General features: G+C 41.0%; 1 protein-coding gene across 2 annotated transcripts in view; it reads left to right on the top strand.

Moving 5' to 3' along the window:
* NFS1 (NFS1 cysteine desulfurase) overlaps positions 1–17,422 on the top strand; it is a 2,153,374-nt gene that overhangs the window by 500,899 nt on the left and 1,635,053 nt on the right. For both annotated transcript variants that reach the window (XM_044090162.1, XM_044090161.1), the window contains exon 5: positions 8,265–8,417. In XM_044090162.1, coding sequence (XP_043946097.1) covers positions 8,265–8,417 — 153 coding nt within the window. The remainder of the gene's footprint in view (positions 1–8,264; positions 8,418–17,422) is intronic.

Genomic DNA, 17,422 nt, shown 5'->3' with positions numbered 1-17,422 from the left:
GGGTAAACCTACGATCTCCCATCCACTCATCAAGATTCCTCTTGAAGAGAGTCAATGAGGGACTCTGCCTAACCTGGACTGGGATTTTATTCCAGAGTGAAGGGAGCCTCTGGGTTATGAATCTGTCCCTCCAGCATGTCCTATTTATTTCAGTGCTGAGGTTCAAGGCTCTCGAGCGTAGCTCGATGGGATTTGGATTTTCTGAGGTGCAGCATGTCCATTAATTCCGGGTTGGACATGGCTTTATACATCAGGCACAGATCGCCTCTGAACAGGCGGTATGCCACTGAGTAGAGCTGGAGTTTCTTTAACCGGGCAGCATATGGCATCTGTTTGAGCCCTTTGATCCTCTTGGTGAGGTACTTTTGGGGTCTTTCCAGTTGCTGCAGGTGTCTGGTAAGGTACATCCCAAAAGGGGCATTGTACTCCATTATGGGCCTGATGAGGGATGAGTAAAGAGGCACGATGACCTCCCCTGATCTAGATGTGAATCCCTTCATGATTAGGTGGGCTATATAAAATGTTTTTCTAACCACTTTGGCCACGTGGTTGTCAAATGAGAGATTGCTATCAACTTGGGTCCCCAGGTCCCTAATTACTTCTTCTGTACTTAATGGATTTCCACCTATGTGGTAGTTTGTGGGCACTTTGTTTTTGCCAAAGGGGATGACTATACACTTTTTGGCATTTAGCTTGAGGCCATGGCACTGGCACCAGTTGTCTGTTTCTATGAGACCCTTTTGGAGGATGCTTGTGTCGGCTGGAGAGTTGATTATGGCACCAAGTTTGCAGTCATCTGCGAACTTGGTCAGCCACAGTCCTTCCGTGTTGGCCTGTACCTCCGAGAAATATATACCGAACAAGAGAGGTCCCAGGGCTGAGCCTTGTGGGACACCACTTGTAACTGGTTTGGAGTCTGACATGGCTCCAGCAATTCTAACCATGTGGGTTCTGTCCTTGAGCGAGTTTGCAACCCATCTAGTGACATAGGGGTTTATATTTAAGCTGGTGAGCTTATCTATAATGCCCGAGTGGGGTGTTGTATCGAAGGCTTTTGCGAGGTCCAGGTAGGCTGTGTGGACCACCTTCCCCTCGTCAATGGCCTTGGTGACTGTTTCAAAGAAATCAACCAGGTTTAAGAGGCAGGATCTGCCCCTAACAAAGCCGAACTGGGTAGGATCCAGTGTTTGTAGGTCCCCGATATCTTTATTTATGAGGTCCATGATGATCCTTTCCATAGCTTTGCAGACCAAGCTAGTCAGGCTTATGGGGCGATAGTTTCCAGGATCCGTTGAGGCACCACCTTTATGGAGAGGGACCACTGTTGCTGTACGCCACTCTTTGGGCACATATCCTGTAGTAAGGCTGAGATTGAACAGTAGTTTTATGTTTGGGTTTAGCTCTTCTTTGAGTTCATGTAGGACGCAGCCCGGGACACCATCCGGTCCTATTGATGCTGTGTTTTTTGCTTTGGAAAGGGCGGCTCTTACCTGAGCATCTGAGATGTCAGGGGGCAGCACTCTGCTGGGATAGATATTTGCCCTTTTGGTGGGGAGGGGGGGGAGAAGTTTGCGCTGAACCTGTCAGCTAGGATGTTGGCAATGTCTGTGGGTTAGGTGTATTTTTTGTCATTTTGGACTAATTCTGAGCATATCTGGGAATTACCACCCAGGTTCCTAACATAACTAAAGAAAGCCTTGTGATTATCCTTAGTGTCCTGTGCAATTTTTCTCTCGAAGCTGGCCTTGGACAATTTTATGTGTGCCCGTAGTTTTTTGGTAATACTGATCAGTGATGCCTTCCCTTTTTGGGATTTTGCTTTATCATTTAGTAGCTTCCTCCTTCTATTGTATAGTTTGTTTATGGCTGGGGTCCACCAGACAGGACGTCTGCCTTTGGAGGATTGGGTCTTGGTTTTATTTGGGATCGCATGATCCATGCATTCCTGAAGGTGTTCATAGAATGCATTTATAAAGGATTCTGCGGTCTGGGCCGTATTTTCCACAGGCCCGGGGGCTTTGAAGGATTCCACCTCAGTTTTGAGGAGTGTAAAATTTGCTTTAGAGAAGTTTTTCACTGTGGTTTTCTGGGCAGGGTCGGGATGTGAATATCCAGTGAGATTAGTTTATGGTCTGATCTTGCCAGTGAGGGATACACTTCTGGTCTGGAGCATAGAGTCCCCATGTTGGTGATGATCAGGTCCAGTATGTTTTCCCCTCTTGTGGGAGTGGTAACAAGTTGTTCCATAGCATTTGAGTTTATAAATTCTAGGAACCTTTGGGCTAGGGTGTTGGAGCTAGAGTAATGCTCCCAGTCTATGTTTGGGTAGTTGAAGTCGCCCAATATAATGGTGTTTGGAGAGACCTTCATATTTTCCAGTGTTCTCAGGAAGGCCGAGTGGGGTTCCTGGGTTTGGGAGGGTGGTCTGTAGCAGGCTATAAACTGGAAGGCAGTTTTACCCACTGTTAGTTGCACATGGATAGTCTCTGATGCTTCGTGCTTTGCCACCAACCTGGAGGTGTGGGTATCTTTGATGAATATCGATACTCCCCTCCTTTTGTGGTTCGGTCCAAGTTTTGGGGCCGAAAAGCATGGTATGAGGTATAACCTGGTAGTGCTGGGGTGCTCTCGGGAGCCCTGAACCAGGTTTCTGTTACTGCACAGATATCGATGTTCTCCATGCTAAGGAGAGTTTCGAGTCGTGCATCTTGAGGTTTAGACTTCTGGCGTTGAGCAGCATTACTCTTAGTTTCTTATCCCTTGTGATACCTATGGAGGTGGGTTTGTCTTTTGAGCCTTGCCTAAGAAAGGCACTATGGGGGTAGCAAGAGCCTTTGCCAATATCCGAAAGCCCAGGGGTGACAGGTGCAAGCCGTCCCTAGCGAAGCATCGTGGCTTGTCGAGCATATCATCCCAAGCTGACAGGCATTGGATCCCCTTTGAATGACACCAGTACTTAAGCCAATTGTTGAAATTGATCATCTTGTCTTCATATTGTGGCATCATTCTTGGTGAGGGTAAGATGCTACTCAAGGTTAGGGTCATACCGGCCTGGGCTACATGCTCAGAGAGCTCCTTTATGTCTCTTTTCATGTAGTCCAGGGAGGTACGTCTCAGGTCATTCACACCAGCATGGACAATGACTGAGTCATATTTGTACTTGCCTTGGAGTGACCTGAGTGCTTGTGTTATGTGGCGGATCCTAGCACCCGACAGGCTGCTCACCGTGACCCTCTCCTTGTTCAGCTAGTGAGCGGGACGTCAGTGTGCCTGACGATGGAGTCACCTATTACAAGTGTATCAGGTGTGTTGTTTAGTCTTAAGGGCTGTGACTGTTTGGCACACTGGCTTTGTGAGATATGTGTTGCACGTGTTTTGTTTTGGGGTAGCGGCTGCTTGGGTGTCTGCTTTGGAGGTCTCTGCTGCTTCGGCAGATCTTTATTTAGAGCCTCCGAGTATGTTTTTGTGTGATTATGTGTTTGGTTTGCTGTCGTGGTAGGTCTATGTGAGACTGGAATTGTAGTAGCTTCATTGTCTCCCACGAAGTTCTGCTGGTATCTAGAAACCTGATTAGCACCAAAAGAGCGATCATTAAACGCTATATTGTTGAACATAAAGCCTTGTTTAAAGTTAAGTTTTCTACAAAACAATTTTAAATCCGTAATAACATTAATAGCAGACGCTCTTTGGGCTGGTATAAAATTGAGACCTTTTTCTAAAACAGAATAACTATGACAATCTAATTGCAAGTCTGTAAGGTTGAAAATGTCTTTGGGGGATGGAGCAGGCAAGTTTAAATGTGTTAGAACCATTTCAGTCCTCAAGACCGATCCCTGACTCTTCCACTCCCTCTCCCCGTCCTCTCCCTCTGGGAGTTTCTGTGGTTGCCTTGTTATTCAGCAGGCTGAGGGATAAAAGCTTATTTGAGATATTAATGTTCAGTGGAGCTGTAGGGTTGCTGATCTCTTGTGCGTTATTCCTTGGATGATGAATCATTTCTTCAGTGGAGTTTCTAGTCATGCCTTTGATAGAGCTTTCAGCTTGGTGTCTTGTGAAGTTACTTTGTTATGGTTTTGAAAAAAATGGTGTAGTTCTTAATCCTTTTGGTGAAAGTGGGGTTTTGTCCATTTGGAAAACAATGCGAGTGACTTGTGGGAGGTGGTGGTCTTGTTTTTAGCTATTATGTTTGTTGAGACCAAGTGGGTATTTCTGGCTATATTGTTCCAAGTCATGGGCTAACTTCTTTCTCTTTTTCTGGATAAAGGAACCTGCATGTCTGGAAATTTTGGCATCAGTCCCCATCCATTCAGACTTTACAGCTTGGAAACAGGGATGCCCAAGGATAAGAGTCATTGAGTGGTTTAATTTCTGTAATCAAATTCTCCATTCTTTTCCGATTGTGGACTATTAAAGTTTGGAGAACTTGGTAATTAAATCAAAAGGTGCTTCAACAAAGTATTAGTATTAGGGTGTGCAGACTTATGCAACCAACTTATTGTGCATTTTTTATTTTTTTATATTTTTCCCCTAACAGATTTGTTTTTCAATTGAATTGTGCAGGTTATAGGTCACATTAAAGGTGGGAAAGGTTTTGAAATTAATTATTGATTTATTGTGGTCTTATTTTTTTTTATATATATATATATATCACAAAAACCTGTCATTTTAACAGGGGTATGTACACTTTTTATATCACCTGTATGTGTGTGTGTATGTGCGTGTATGTATATATGTGTGTGTGTATGTATGTATATATATATATATATATATATATATATATGTGTGTATATATGTATATATAATTTTATATATATATATATATATATATATATATATATATATATATATATAAATATGTAATATATATATAAATATGTAATATATATGTGTAATGGAAATGCATCAACATAGTCAAAAGTCAACATAATTAACTGAAAAGGTTGTGGAAAATTGGCAGGAGGTATTGCAAAAGGAAACCGTTTCCAATCACCAGAACCCCACTGCATATTTAGACATTTGTCTCGGTGGTGGTAGTGTTATGGAAAGGTGTTTTGTAACATAGGTTGCAGGTGTAGTGTTAGTATGCATTAGCAGTGACCTGGGGTAAAAACCTGCATAATATTACTAATATCTGGTAACCCTACATCCTTCCTTAGAAAACCTTTTCCTACATCTGTACTACTACATGACACTGATACACATACAAACAAAGAAGAAGCTTTGCAATGTGGAGGGTGTGAGGTTCACTCCTTAAAATGTTATGCACCTAGTTCACTAATAAAAATTAAACTGTAAAGTATGTACTACAAAATAATAAAAGAAAAATAGTAGTAGTAGGTAGTCCACAGTTTAGTTTAAAAGGAATATCCTTTAGTGAAACACAAACAAGCGATCCTATTTGAGTATAATGAAAATCATTAAAGACATTCATTATTTATAGATAATCAGGTTATTTGGAGGAAGGGAGTGGCTACAGATTGTGGTTCTGTTAAGAGCATTAAAAGTGATAAACTCATTCCTTTAACTAAGTCCCCCTTCCCCTTTAATACCAGAGTGTAAACTGAGATTTTGCTTCCTTAGAACTAAAACTAAAAGGCTAGAGACAAATTAAAATATATAAGAACAGCTTATTAAGGCTAACTTTCTAATCCAAACTTTAGTAATTAAGAAACCATCTCACAAACAAAATGACTGACTTAATTAACTAACAAAAAGATCTACCACTAGACAGCTATCAGAATAAATATTAGTAACTTCTAAACTGAAACAGTTTAAACAAAGATCATTTCCTACCAAGTAAATACTTCATCAGGTTTGGTTCTAAAAAAAAGTGTCATAATATTAATGAAGTTGTGTATAAATCCACAAGTGAACACCTAAGTAGGCTGAAAAACATAGCTATAATTGCTATGGTTTAAGTACAGCGAAAAATGTTAAAAATAAAGCATTAAGGCCGTGGCGATCTGTTCAAGTTTGGCAACTACCAAGAAAGCACTTGGTACGAGTGAGTGCAAGTATCAGAAAATAGCAGTAAGTGTCAGTTATTTTCATTGTAAAATATTTACAATGTTTGATTGTTTATAACGAACGGGGAGAACCTCTTGCTGTGAGGCAACAATGCTACTGTTGCACCACCACGGAATTGTATTTGAATTTGTGTTCCTTTAGGCTGGAGTCATGACTGAAAAGCATCTCTGAGCAACTTCACTTGCCTGGGTAACAATAAGTACCAGAATCATTTTTCTCTTCTTTATACTCTTTTTCACGGATGAGACTTGGTTAAGAGTGCGCTAATTATGCATAGCATCGTGTGTTTTCAGTTCGCAAAAACTAGACTTTTTGTACAGGTTCTTCTTTTTTTTTTTTGCCCCTGTACCTGCTGTCATTACTTCTTTCTCGGTTGTGATTGAGCCCATTCATTGCCATGTACTGGGGTTTCCTAGAATGGTGAGAGTGTCATCCAGACAGGCTTTCACACAGGCAACCATGAGGGCTGTTTGTTGATGCAGCCTTCCTTCAACAGTCAACTTTCTGCAGCCTCATTTCTGTTGACAAGCAGACCGTTTGAACCAGCAGACCAGGGAGCTGAGTGGGAGCAATCCTCTCCCTGCCTAAGTCCCTACTGCTGCCATTTCTCCTAGCCAAGTGTTATGGTTAAATCCCAAATCTTTTATTAGCATGGGTGTATGGGATGTTTCTGTTTATCCCAATACCCAGCCCCAGTGGTTGATTTGAGCACCCGCTGCACCACAGCCCTTTCTACGCTCATACTCGTACTTGCTTGTTTCCAGGCACACATGTAGATGAGGTTCCATTACCATATTGGCTGCACCAAGCCCATATTCCTAGTTTATGGCTGATTTGTTACCTTTAAGACTTCATTTAAGTGTGGCAAGTAGCCAGCTGGGCCACTGATCCCTACCCTTCTCCCAGGATATCCAGTCAATCCAATACAAAATGTGCAGGTACCAAATCCCACTTGGTCGCAACTGTACCTACATCCAAAAACAGTCAGCCAATTCACACTGAAACTGAGGATAAAAAATAGCTTTAATAAGAATTCATTGTGAACACTCCTTTGGTTTCTCCCAGGATAGGCATGTTCAGCTATTCATTTCCCACCCTGCACTTCCAGCATCTGAGTTGCTTTTCAGACGCAGGTTGTACTGGTTATAGTTGGAACCTGCCCCCCCCCAAAAAAAAATATATGTTTTTGTACTTTTTCATTATTTTGTTACACCATGGAACTGGGATCTTTCTTTAACTGCACTTTATATGAATGTGAAGAATACTTTCCCAGAGGAGAATATCCTTTAGGATATGTCGGGCACAGCACTTCCAAAATGTGTTGGTCTGTTCGTGACTTAAGGCAGATCATAAACTGGGTTTCTATAATCTCAAAATTGTTAGGCTAATCATGTGACCCTTTTAACTTTTTTTAAGCAACATCTGATCTGATCAGTACACAAATGTAATCCACTAACTTGCTCTCTTAGTGTTTAGTTTTATTCTCGATGTTTGGAATTTTACTCTCTGGTTTGTGTCCAGCAAAGATGAATTTGTTTCAGGAAATGACTACGTTTGCATACTAAATGATATTGAATTCCATTTCATGTGACTGAAGCAAGAATTTACCATTGAGTAAGAAGGGAGCCACTACTGTTACTTCTGTATTTTATGAAGTTTTCACTTACCTTAATCTATTCATTCAGCTGAAGAAAAACAATGAAAATTTTGCCTTAACCCCATTACCACCATGGTCTTACAAGGCATAGTAAAGCACTGCCATCAGAATAGTGGTACCGTTGTCACCTCACAGTAAGACGTCCTGTTCGATTCTCAGCTAAAGCGTCTTCTGTGTGGAGACATGCGTGAATGGGCGTACCTTCGTTGAAGGTTGTGCATCAGGGCTGGCAACTCGGCATGTAAAAATCTACTGCCAATCATTAGCGGACCGGAGTTCCACTGTGGCGACCCCTTACCGGGAAAAGCCGAAAGAGACAACAAAAAATGGTAGTACTATACAATCACCATTGAAGAGATTTTGTCAGAGTCTGCACTGGAGTGTTCCTGACTCTAAATACTAAGTTTTGAGAATTATTTTTAAATGACAAAACCTTTATGTATGATGTGCTGTCTGTACTTAGACAAGACAGAAATAGTGATGCACTGAAAAATGTGGTTTCGTATTATGTATCAAAAACAGGATTAACAGGATTTAACTGTAGTGTGCTTCATCAAGATTTTCTTTTTATTTGTTTTAGGGTGTTGCCAGGTTTTATAAGTCTAGGAAGAAGCACATTATCACAACACAGATAGAGCATAAATGTGTGCTTGACTCATGTCGTGCTTTGGAAGTGGAAGGCTTCAATATAACTTATTTGCCTGTAAAGAAGAATGGACTAATAGATGAAAAGGTGAGTGTCTTTCTGGAATACAAATTGTTTCGTGTCACAGTAGTGTTGTGGTATGTAGTTAATTTATGAAATGTTACTTTTGGACATCCAGGTGATTAAGTGCTCACAGTTTCTCTGTGAGCATTGTAATTCATTGCTCAGTTGCAGTGAAATTGTTGTATTATGTGCAAAGATGCATTTGACTAGTGAAGCAGTGCTGTAGGTGTTGTGGAGTTCTGCATAGTAGTGTTAGATCAGGTTCCACAGTCAACTTTAAGTTTGAATATTGCATGCAGATATGCTAAGAAGGAGATGTACCTCATGTAGCTCAGATGTTTTGGTCAAGTCTTTGCAGTTGACGACACTTTTTTTTAAACACCTTTATTTAATTGTCACTTGTTCGTTGTTGACATAGGCACATTTACATTTATATAAAAGTAATCAATCTGTATTGACAAGTTAAAATTAACAAACATTACGCTTCACATATATTGCTATATATTATATAACCTAAGCAACATTACATACATTATTCATTTCCTGCCCCCTTTTTTAAACGAGAAACATCTTTATTAAAATGTAAATTTATATAAATTAAAACATACCACACCGACACAATCCTGTTTGCAAGCATTTTACATCACAAACCATACTGATACATTCCCATTTGCAAACATTATACATCACTTATAATCTACCCAGTCGCTTTTATTCAAACATTACATAGCTCATTTAAGATCTGCCTTCTTTTAAACCTCATTTCTCCCCACATGTATTATTCCTGCAATTCCCAGTTTTCTTATGTAGTTTGCTCATCTCTTTTTTTAATATCTCAATTCCAATTGTTTTATCTCTGTTATTATATTCACTACTTCTAATATAGTTGGTTTAGATTTAGATTTTTATTTTCTAGTAAATGTTTTTTGGCAGCCACCATAATTACAAACTGAAAGGCCTTACCGTGTCTAATCAATTCTTATTCTGTCTCATAGCTCAGAAGAATCATCTCCCTCGTCGCACCAATCTGCCCACCCAGCATTTCTGACAGTGCATTCTGCAGAGAATCCTTAGTTTGCCAACTCACTGCACTCCCAGAAAATATGTTCCCGTTTACCTCTTTCTTCCCTGTCACACCTCCAACATTTGCTGTCTACCTGAGGAAAAATTCTCTGAAGTCTATTTGGGGTACAAAAATATCTATGTAAACATTTCCAAGCAAAAATCCCAAATCTTCTACATTTTGTTGCATATTTAGGAGAAATACATATATTCTCTCGTTGTTTCTTTGTGAAATGCTTATCCAGTCTCTCTTCCCAAATTATTCATAGGTTCATAAGTTCATAGGATGATACTAGGCTGTTGGCCTAGAGGGCCTTATAAGTCTAGCCAAGAATTTTGCCCATGTTCTGTCAAAGTCAGCACCTGTTACCCCTGTCCAGCAGGGGCACAGGTGGGATCCCAGGGGTATATTTTCTGTTTCCCATCCAGTCGTCCACGTTCCTCTTAAAGAGGGCTAGAGAGGTACTCTGCTTGACATGGAGAGGGAGTCTCTTCCACAGACGGAGAAGTTTTTGGGACACACATCTATCCCGCCAACACGCTTTATTAATATCACAGATCAGGTTAAGGTCTTGCATGCAGGTTCCGTGAGTGGGGTTTGTCTTATGGATAAGCAGCATCTCCATCAAGGCTGAGTCTGAAATGGCCTTATATGCCAGACACAGGTCACCTCTGAGCAGTCTGAGACTGAGTAGGGGGGACAGGGCTTTTAGCCTATCTGTATAGGGTAGGTGTTTGAGACCCTGGATTTTCCTGGTCATGAACCTCTGTGGTTTCTCCAGCTGCTGCATGTGAATGGGAACATACATGCCGAAGGGAGCATTGTGCTCTATAATGGTTCTGATAAGGGAGGAGTACAGAGATGTTATGACCTCCTTGTTCCTGGATGAAATACTTTTATTCATGAGGTGGGCCATGTAGAAAGCCTTCTGTACAACGGAGGCAACGTGGTGGTCAAAAGTCAGGTTGCTATCAACCTGGGTGCCCAAGTCCTTCATGACTGATTGCATGCTTAGTACGTTATTAATGTGATAATTAGTGGGGGTGACATTTTCCCCAAAGGGGATAATGATGCATTTCTTGGCATTCAGTTTGAGGCCATTCTTCTGGCACCAGTCATTAGTCTTGGTAAGACACTCTTGGAGGATGCTGACATTACTAGGGGAATTTAAGACAGCACTCCGCTTGCAGTCAGCTGCAAACTTGGTCAGCCACAGACCACTGGTTTTGGCTTGCACTTCAGAAAAGTATATCCCAAACAGTAGAGGCCCCAAGACCGATCCTTGGGGTACACCACTTATTACGGGTCTACTACTAGACGTGGATTCCCCTACTTTGATTGGGTTCTATCAGTGAGCCAGTTAGCTACACATTTGGTAATGTACGGGTTGATGCCTAGCTGGAAAAGTTCATCTATTATGCCCGAGTGGGGAATGGTGTCAAATGTTTTGGCTAGGTCAAGGTAGGCTGTGTGCACTGTCTTCCCCTCTTCCATGGCTTTGGTGACTGTTTCAAAGAAGTCGACCAGGTTTAACAGGCATAATCTCCCTTTGACAAAACCAAACTGTGTGGGGGTTAAGCACTTGGAGGTTGTCTATGTCCTTGTTTATAAGGTCCATAATAATACATTCCATAGCCTTGCAGATCAGGATAGTTAGGCTGATGGGCCTATAATTGCCTGAGTCAGTGGACATTGCACCTTTGTGTAGAGGGATGACAGTGGCTGTCCTCTATTCAGCTGGGATGAAGCCAATGCTCAAGCTTTGGTTGAATAGGGTGTGTAATGGAGTTGAGAGCTCATGCTTGAGTTCATGTAGGATACAGCCAGGTATGTTATCGGGTCTCATGGAGACTGTATTTTTTGCCTTTGAGAGGCCATTAAGAACCTGCTCCCTGGTGATGAGGGGAGGAGGCAGATGCTGTGGATGTCCTGGTTTACTGACGGAGGGGACAGGGGAGTGAAGTTTTCACTGAACCTGTCTGCCATTAGGTTGGCTATATCTATGGCGTTTGTGTATGTTGTTAATTGACCACCATTTCAGAGCAGATTTGGGTGTTGCCTTTGAGATTGCGGACATATGTGAAGAAGGCCTTGTGATTGTCCGTGGTGGATGTGGCCAATTTGGACTCAAAGTTAGCCTTCGAGGATTTCATCAGTGAGCTTATTTGCTTGTTTATTGCTGCTGTCCACCAGACAGGTTTACTCTTCCTTGAGGAAGATGATTTGGTCCTGTCCAGTATTGCTGAGTCCATATAGCTATGTAGGTGCTCATATAGTTTTTTGGTGTAGGCTTGGACATTAGTGCTAGTTCCAGCTGAAAGGATGGTGGCTGTGAAGCTGCTTATACCTGCTCTGAGGAGATTGTAGTCAGCTTTGGAAAAGTTTTTTCATTTAACCCTGATTGGGGTGGGGCGTCAGGGGAGACAATAACTTAAAAAGTGATAACTTTATGGTCGGATCTTATGGAGGAGATGACACACTAGGAGTGCTCATGTTGGTTAGGACCAGGTCAAGGATATTTTCACCTCTTCTGGGGGTGTCGACCAGCTGATCCAATACATTGGCTTTGAAGTCGAGGGGTATTCATGTTTGGGCTAGAATAGGTCTTCCACAGTGTGGTTGGGTAGTTAGTCACCCAGGATCAGGGTAGAGAGTTGAATCTTTGATGGATTCAATTAAGTCCAGATAGGTGGAGTTGGGAATCCATGGTTGGGGGTCTTTAGCTAGCTATGATTTGAATAGGTGTTTTGTCAACAGTTAACTGCACTTGGAGTGTCTTCTGTGTGTCATACAGTTTGACCAGGCTGGATGTGTGAATGTCTTTGATAAATATTGAAACTCCACCTCCTTTGGCTTTGTAACTCTCCGTTTGGGTCTGAAAGTGTGGTAGGATGAGTAACATGGTAAGGGTTGGGGTGTTCTCCACAGTTTTGAACCAGGTTGCAGTGACTGCACAAATGTCAGCATCCTCCAGTGCAAGGAATGCTTGCAATGAGTGCAGTTTCATGCTAAGACTCCTAGTGTTTAACAGCATGACCTTTAAACTTCGTTTATAAGAATTTTTCATGTTGGTAATTTTGTGCTCATGACTTTGCCTAAAAAAGGCACTATGGGGGAGGCAAGAGCCTTTGCCAGAAGCCTAAAGCCCAGGGGAGACAGATGAAGGCCATCTCTGGCAAAACATCGTGGTCTGTCAGTCAAGTCCTCCCAGGCTGTAAGGTACTGGATCCTCTTGCAATGACACCAGAAACTAAGCCAATTGTTAAAGTCGATAATTTTCTGTTTGTATTGAGGTATCATTCTGGGTGATGGTAGGATGCTGTTTAAGGCTAGGGACATACCTGCCTGGGACACACATTCAGTGAGCTCAATCATGTCTCTCTTCGTATAGTTCAAAGAGGTATGTCTCAAGTCATTCATACCAACATGGATTATGACAGAGTCATAACAGTATCTGTTAAGAGACTTGAGTGCGTGCGTGATATGGCAGATTCTAGCACCTGACAAGCAACCTACTGTGACTTTCTCCTTGTCTAGCCTGGTGAGGGGCACATCCGTGTGTCTCACAATAGAGTCTCCTATGACTAGTATGTTGGGTTTGTGGTTGGGCCTTAGAGGCTGTGAAACACAGACGTGTGTGCTGTGTGTGATGCTTGGTGCTGTGGGTTGTATGTGCGTGTGTGTTTTTGCTGCAAAGGTCTCTCTTGTTTAGGTATGTTTTTGTTGAGAACCCCCGCATATGTAGAAGTGTGTTGTACAGATGTGGGTGGTGTTAGTGGTGTGGTGTTCATTGTGTTTGTGCAGACAACCTTCTCGGTGCCAGATGGTACTGGCTTGTGACTGAGACAGCAAGGATTCTAGGTTCTTAATGTGATTGCATCTCACATATTGTGTTCCTAGGTGGTGGTAGTAGAGGGTTGTCTGTGTACGCAAGGCAGTTGTTAGACTGTCTCAGGATGCCCATATCAACCAGACTAGTAGGAGAAACCATAGAAATTGCCCGTCCATGGTTATCAAAATCTGTGGAAGAGAGGTCAGGGGTAGTAGAGTGGGTACTATCTGTGGAGAGTACCTGTAGGTGTGAGTAGGGCTGAATAAAATCAATACAGTAGCTGCAGGCAAAGGCCTCACTCACACAGGAGTGCTGGTAAGGGAAAAATGCAACTGAGATGCCTCACATAGGGTGAAAACAGCACAGCAGCGGTGCGCAATGGGCAAACAAGCACAAACCCATGCAAATGCTGTGTTTAAATACCACAAAAACGGAAGTAAAATAGAAACACTGAAATTGACCAATCAACCCTTGTCCCTTGAGCTCTTAGCTCAACACCCTATGCTAGACCAGTTCCAACCAGTTCACTTACTCCCACTAAGAGCAGGCAGGCCCTGGCCAGCAAAAAATGGCGTAGCAGGAAACACAGGAATCACACAAACAAATCTGAATACAGCAAAACCTGTAACCAGACTGTGCTAAAGATATTTAAACTCTGTTTAGGTTAATTTAACACAGGAGAACAGATACACACTTAAATATAACAGTAGCAAACAAGAGCAAACTGGTTTATAGATTCATAGATTCATAGATTAGTACTAAGCTAACTGCCCTTGTGGAGCATTTTAAGCCCCAGCCAATCCTTGTGAGACTGAGACCTGCGCCCTTTGTGTTGTGTTTGGCAAACAAACACCTAACTAGGCCACCCACCCCCCAATGAAAAGCTCAAAATTGAGCCCTGTTCCAGCAGTCTTCGATCAGACAAATTGCAACTGCACACTCCTACCACTGGGGTGCAGGGGATCCTTCTCCCAAAAATAAAATAGCCTGGATTAGTGCTCAAGTTATACAAACAAAGCGAAATTCAGCAGGTCTGAATCTAGTCTATGCTACAGCAAACAAGGCACACCAATTTCAGAAAGAAACAGTTCAAATAAGTAAGTACAATAAGCCTTTTAACCAGCAATTCCCAGCTCAGAAGGGCAGAATCTACCCACTCCTTCCACAAGAGTGCAGACCACAAACCTTCTTAATGTAAAATAATTGGCTTGAAGCCCAAGTGCTTAAACCAGAGGTAAGACACTTTTAGAATAACAGACACTAAGCCTTCAACCAGCAACTCCCAACTTAGAAGGATGTAAGCTACCTCTCCTGCCACAAGAGTGCAGACCACAAACATTCTTAATGTAAAACAACTGGCCTGAACCCCAAGTGCTTAAACAAAAAGGCTTAGAATAACAGTTAAAATTTAATCAGGCTACTAACAAGCAGTAATAAATGCAGCAGAATTAATGCAATTGAGTTCTTTTAAAAACAGGCAGCAAAAGCAAAATAAAGTAATAAGGTAGGAAGAAACACAAATACAGTAAAATCAGATGAATAAAGTGCATTTTTTATGTTAAGTGAGAAGGGATGAAGCACAATAATTAAGGTTGAGAAACTGAGGGGGGTGAGCCTTCCCAATTGACCTCTCTACTCAGTAGAATAAGCTGATGAGATTAGACTGCTAGGAATGTCCAAAATGAGATTTATGGTAGGGGTGGGCAACTCAAAAGCCACCAAATTTAAGAATACAACAAGGACTGGGTGGGTGGGATGGACTCTTAAAACTCGCAACAGAACAGAAAACTTAAATGTAATACTAGAATAAGATACAAAATAGAAGTGATCAAACCTTAAATAAAGAGCTTCAAATCAAAATTAAATGCAGAGATGAGTGATACTCTGAGCAATGCAAACCACACAAACACTTCAGCTAACTACAGATATTTCTAAATAAAAGAGCAAATTTGTTTTTTATTGTCAGTTTCTGTTCCAGATTCTACTAAAAACTCTACCAATGCTTGTGTTCCATTTAGGACCCCCCTATTTATTTCTCTTTGCCTATACTCTGGTATCAGTCCTTGATAAAGGAAGGCTATCTCTAACCTGCAGTCCAAATAAATTCTTGGCATCTTCCCATTTTGTCATCTTTCCCCCTCTGATTATTTGCTCTCAATACCTTGGTTCTTTTGCCAGTTTTCTCTAATAAATTCCAGCCACCTCTTGCGTATTGTCTATATCCCTAATTACAGTCATCCCTATCGTCAGAATCTCCTTTCACCATTCCCGTATTGGCTCAGCTCTTAGGATACTTTGTGTTAATTTATGGATTTAATATTCTGTATGACTGTTATTCTCCTTAAAGGCCTGCATCCAAAATCCCAGTCTCTCCTTGTTTCTTGAGCTTCCCCCCTGTTTCAACATCATCCCTTTCCACTTTGAATTATAGTTTTGTGTTTGTGCTATGTATAGGAGCCATAACTGTGTAGCTCTGAAATACCCCTTAAAATTTGGTATTTTAAATCCGCCCTAAATGTTGTCACATGTTAGCCTTCCCTCCACAAAACCACAGTAATCTGTATCTATCAGTTTTGGCATTACGTTTGTCATTATTTTAGCCATTAAAGACATGAACACTTTATAGTCATGGTTTAGTGTTGAAGTGGGCCTGTATGAAGCTGGGTCTGATGGATCTTTACCCACTTTAGGTTTTGCAGCTACCACTGCTTTCTTACAGGATGTTGGTACTTCTCCTGATAAAATACTGTTAAACAAAACCTTCTAGATCTTTATCAGTTTTTTCCCTCCTAGCTTCCAAACGTCCATAGAAGTACCATCTGTTCCTGGGTACTTTCCTGTAGATTGGTTGTACATCACAATTTTTATCTCATCTCCTTCTATCCTAACTATTAGTAATTTAGCCTCATGTCTCTCTAACCTTGGCATATTTAATTCTTCCATATACATTTCCTTTTGTATCTTTTCTTGAATTCCATATCTGTCCACTTTATAAAGACTTTCATAGAATTTCCAAAGTATTTCTAATACCTCTACAGAATCTCTTGTTACCTTCTTTGTTTTAGGCTCCATAAGCTTGGTGAGAAATCTTTCTATTTTCCGTTGCCTGAGTCATTGTGCTAAACGTTTTTGTGCTCAAGTGTTATTATCAAAGAAAACAATTGCTTAACAGCAGTCTTTCTAAACTTGTGAGTAATATCAAGGTAATCCCTTATTTTCTGCTTAGCATTCTGTAGTAGATCCACTGCTTGTTTTGTGAGAATCCTCCTATTTTGCAGTACTTTAACATTTGTCAGTCCCTCTAAATAATTCTTGTTGCTTCTTAACCATAGCTCCCTTACTTTTATTCCCACTCTGTTTTTAAACTCCACCTTAATTTTATCCTACTCCTGAGCTATATTCTCAGAATAAATTTCTGTCCTCTCTAATAGCTCCTGGATAATCTCCACTACCCATTCCTTAAATTCCTCTCTCTTGAACAGATAGATGGGAAAGTACCAGTGCCTCATTTTTATTTCATTATCCTGTGTTTTTATTTTAGTTATTATTATAAAAAATGACAAGCACAGGAATCTGTCTAGTTCTTACTTCATCACCAGGAGTGTTGATGGGGAGAAAATAAATAAATAAGAAACTAGTGGTCTTAAAACTTTGTTGATGAGCTGAGTCACAATAATTTCCAAAAAAATCACGAAACCCAGGTAGTGTTCCAAAGGAAGAAGCCTTTATTTGTCACAGAAAAGCGATCCTCCGTAACAAAAAAATCAGAAATATTTTAAGGATGTTAAACATATCAGCTTTTATATACTTAAACGTAGGTGTGGAAAATGTATGTATTGTTTAATTTTAAACCAGCCTATTCAAGGCAAACAGTATAAACAGGACCATAAAAGTGCATTTTAGAACAAGTACCCTCTCCCACAAGCTAATGATTAGATCAAACTAAATCCTAGTTAAGGAAAACACTACCCATCTATTTGCAAACCACATTCCAAAATCGGGTATTAATAAAAGCATAAAATACACACAAGACTTTTAACTAAAATCACTTTCGGCTACCTAATGCAATAAATCCTTCTTCAGGTCTGTGACAAGAACTAAAATCAAGAAAAAAAAAACACAGCTATCTAACCA

This window comes from Protopterus annectens, chromosome 12.part0, assembly GCF_019279795.1.
Source record: "Protopterus annectens isolate FY-2018-M chromosome 12.part0, PAN1.0, whole genome shotgun sequence".
NCBI classification, from domain to species: domain Eukaryota; kingdom Metazoa; phylum Chordata; order Ceratodontiformes; family Protopteridae; genus Protopterus; species Protopterus annectens.
This window is presented reverse-complemented; position numbering and strand designations above follow the sequence as displayed.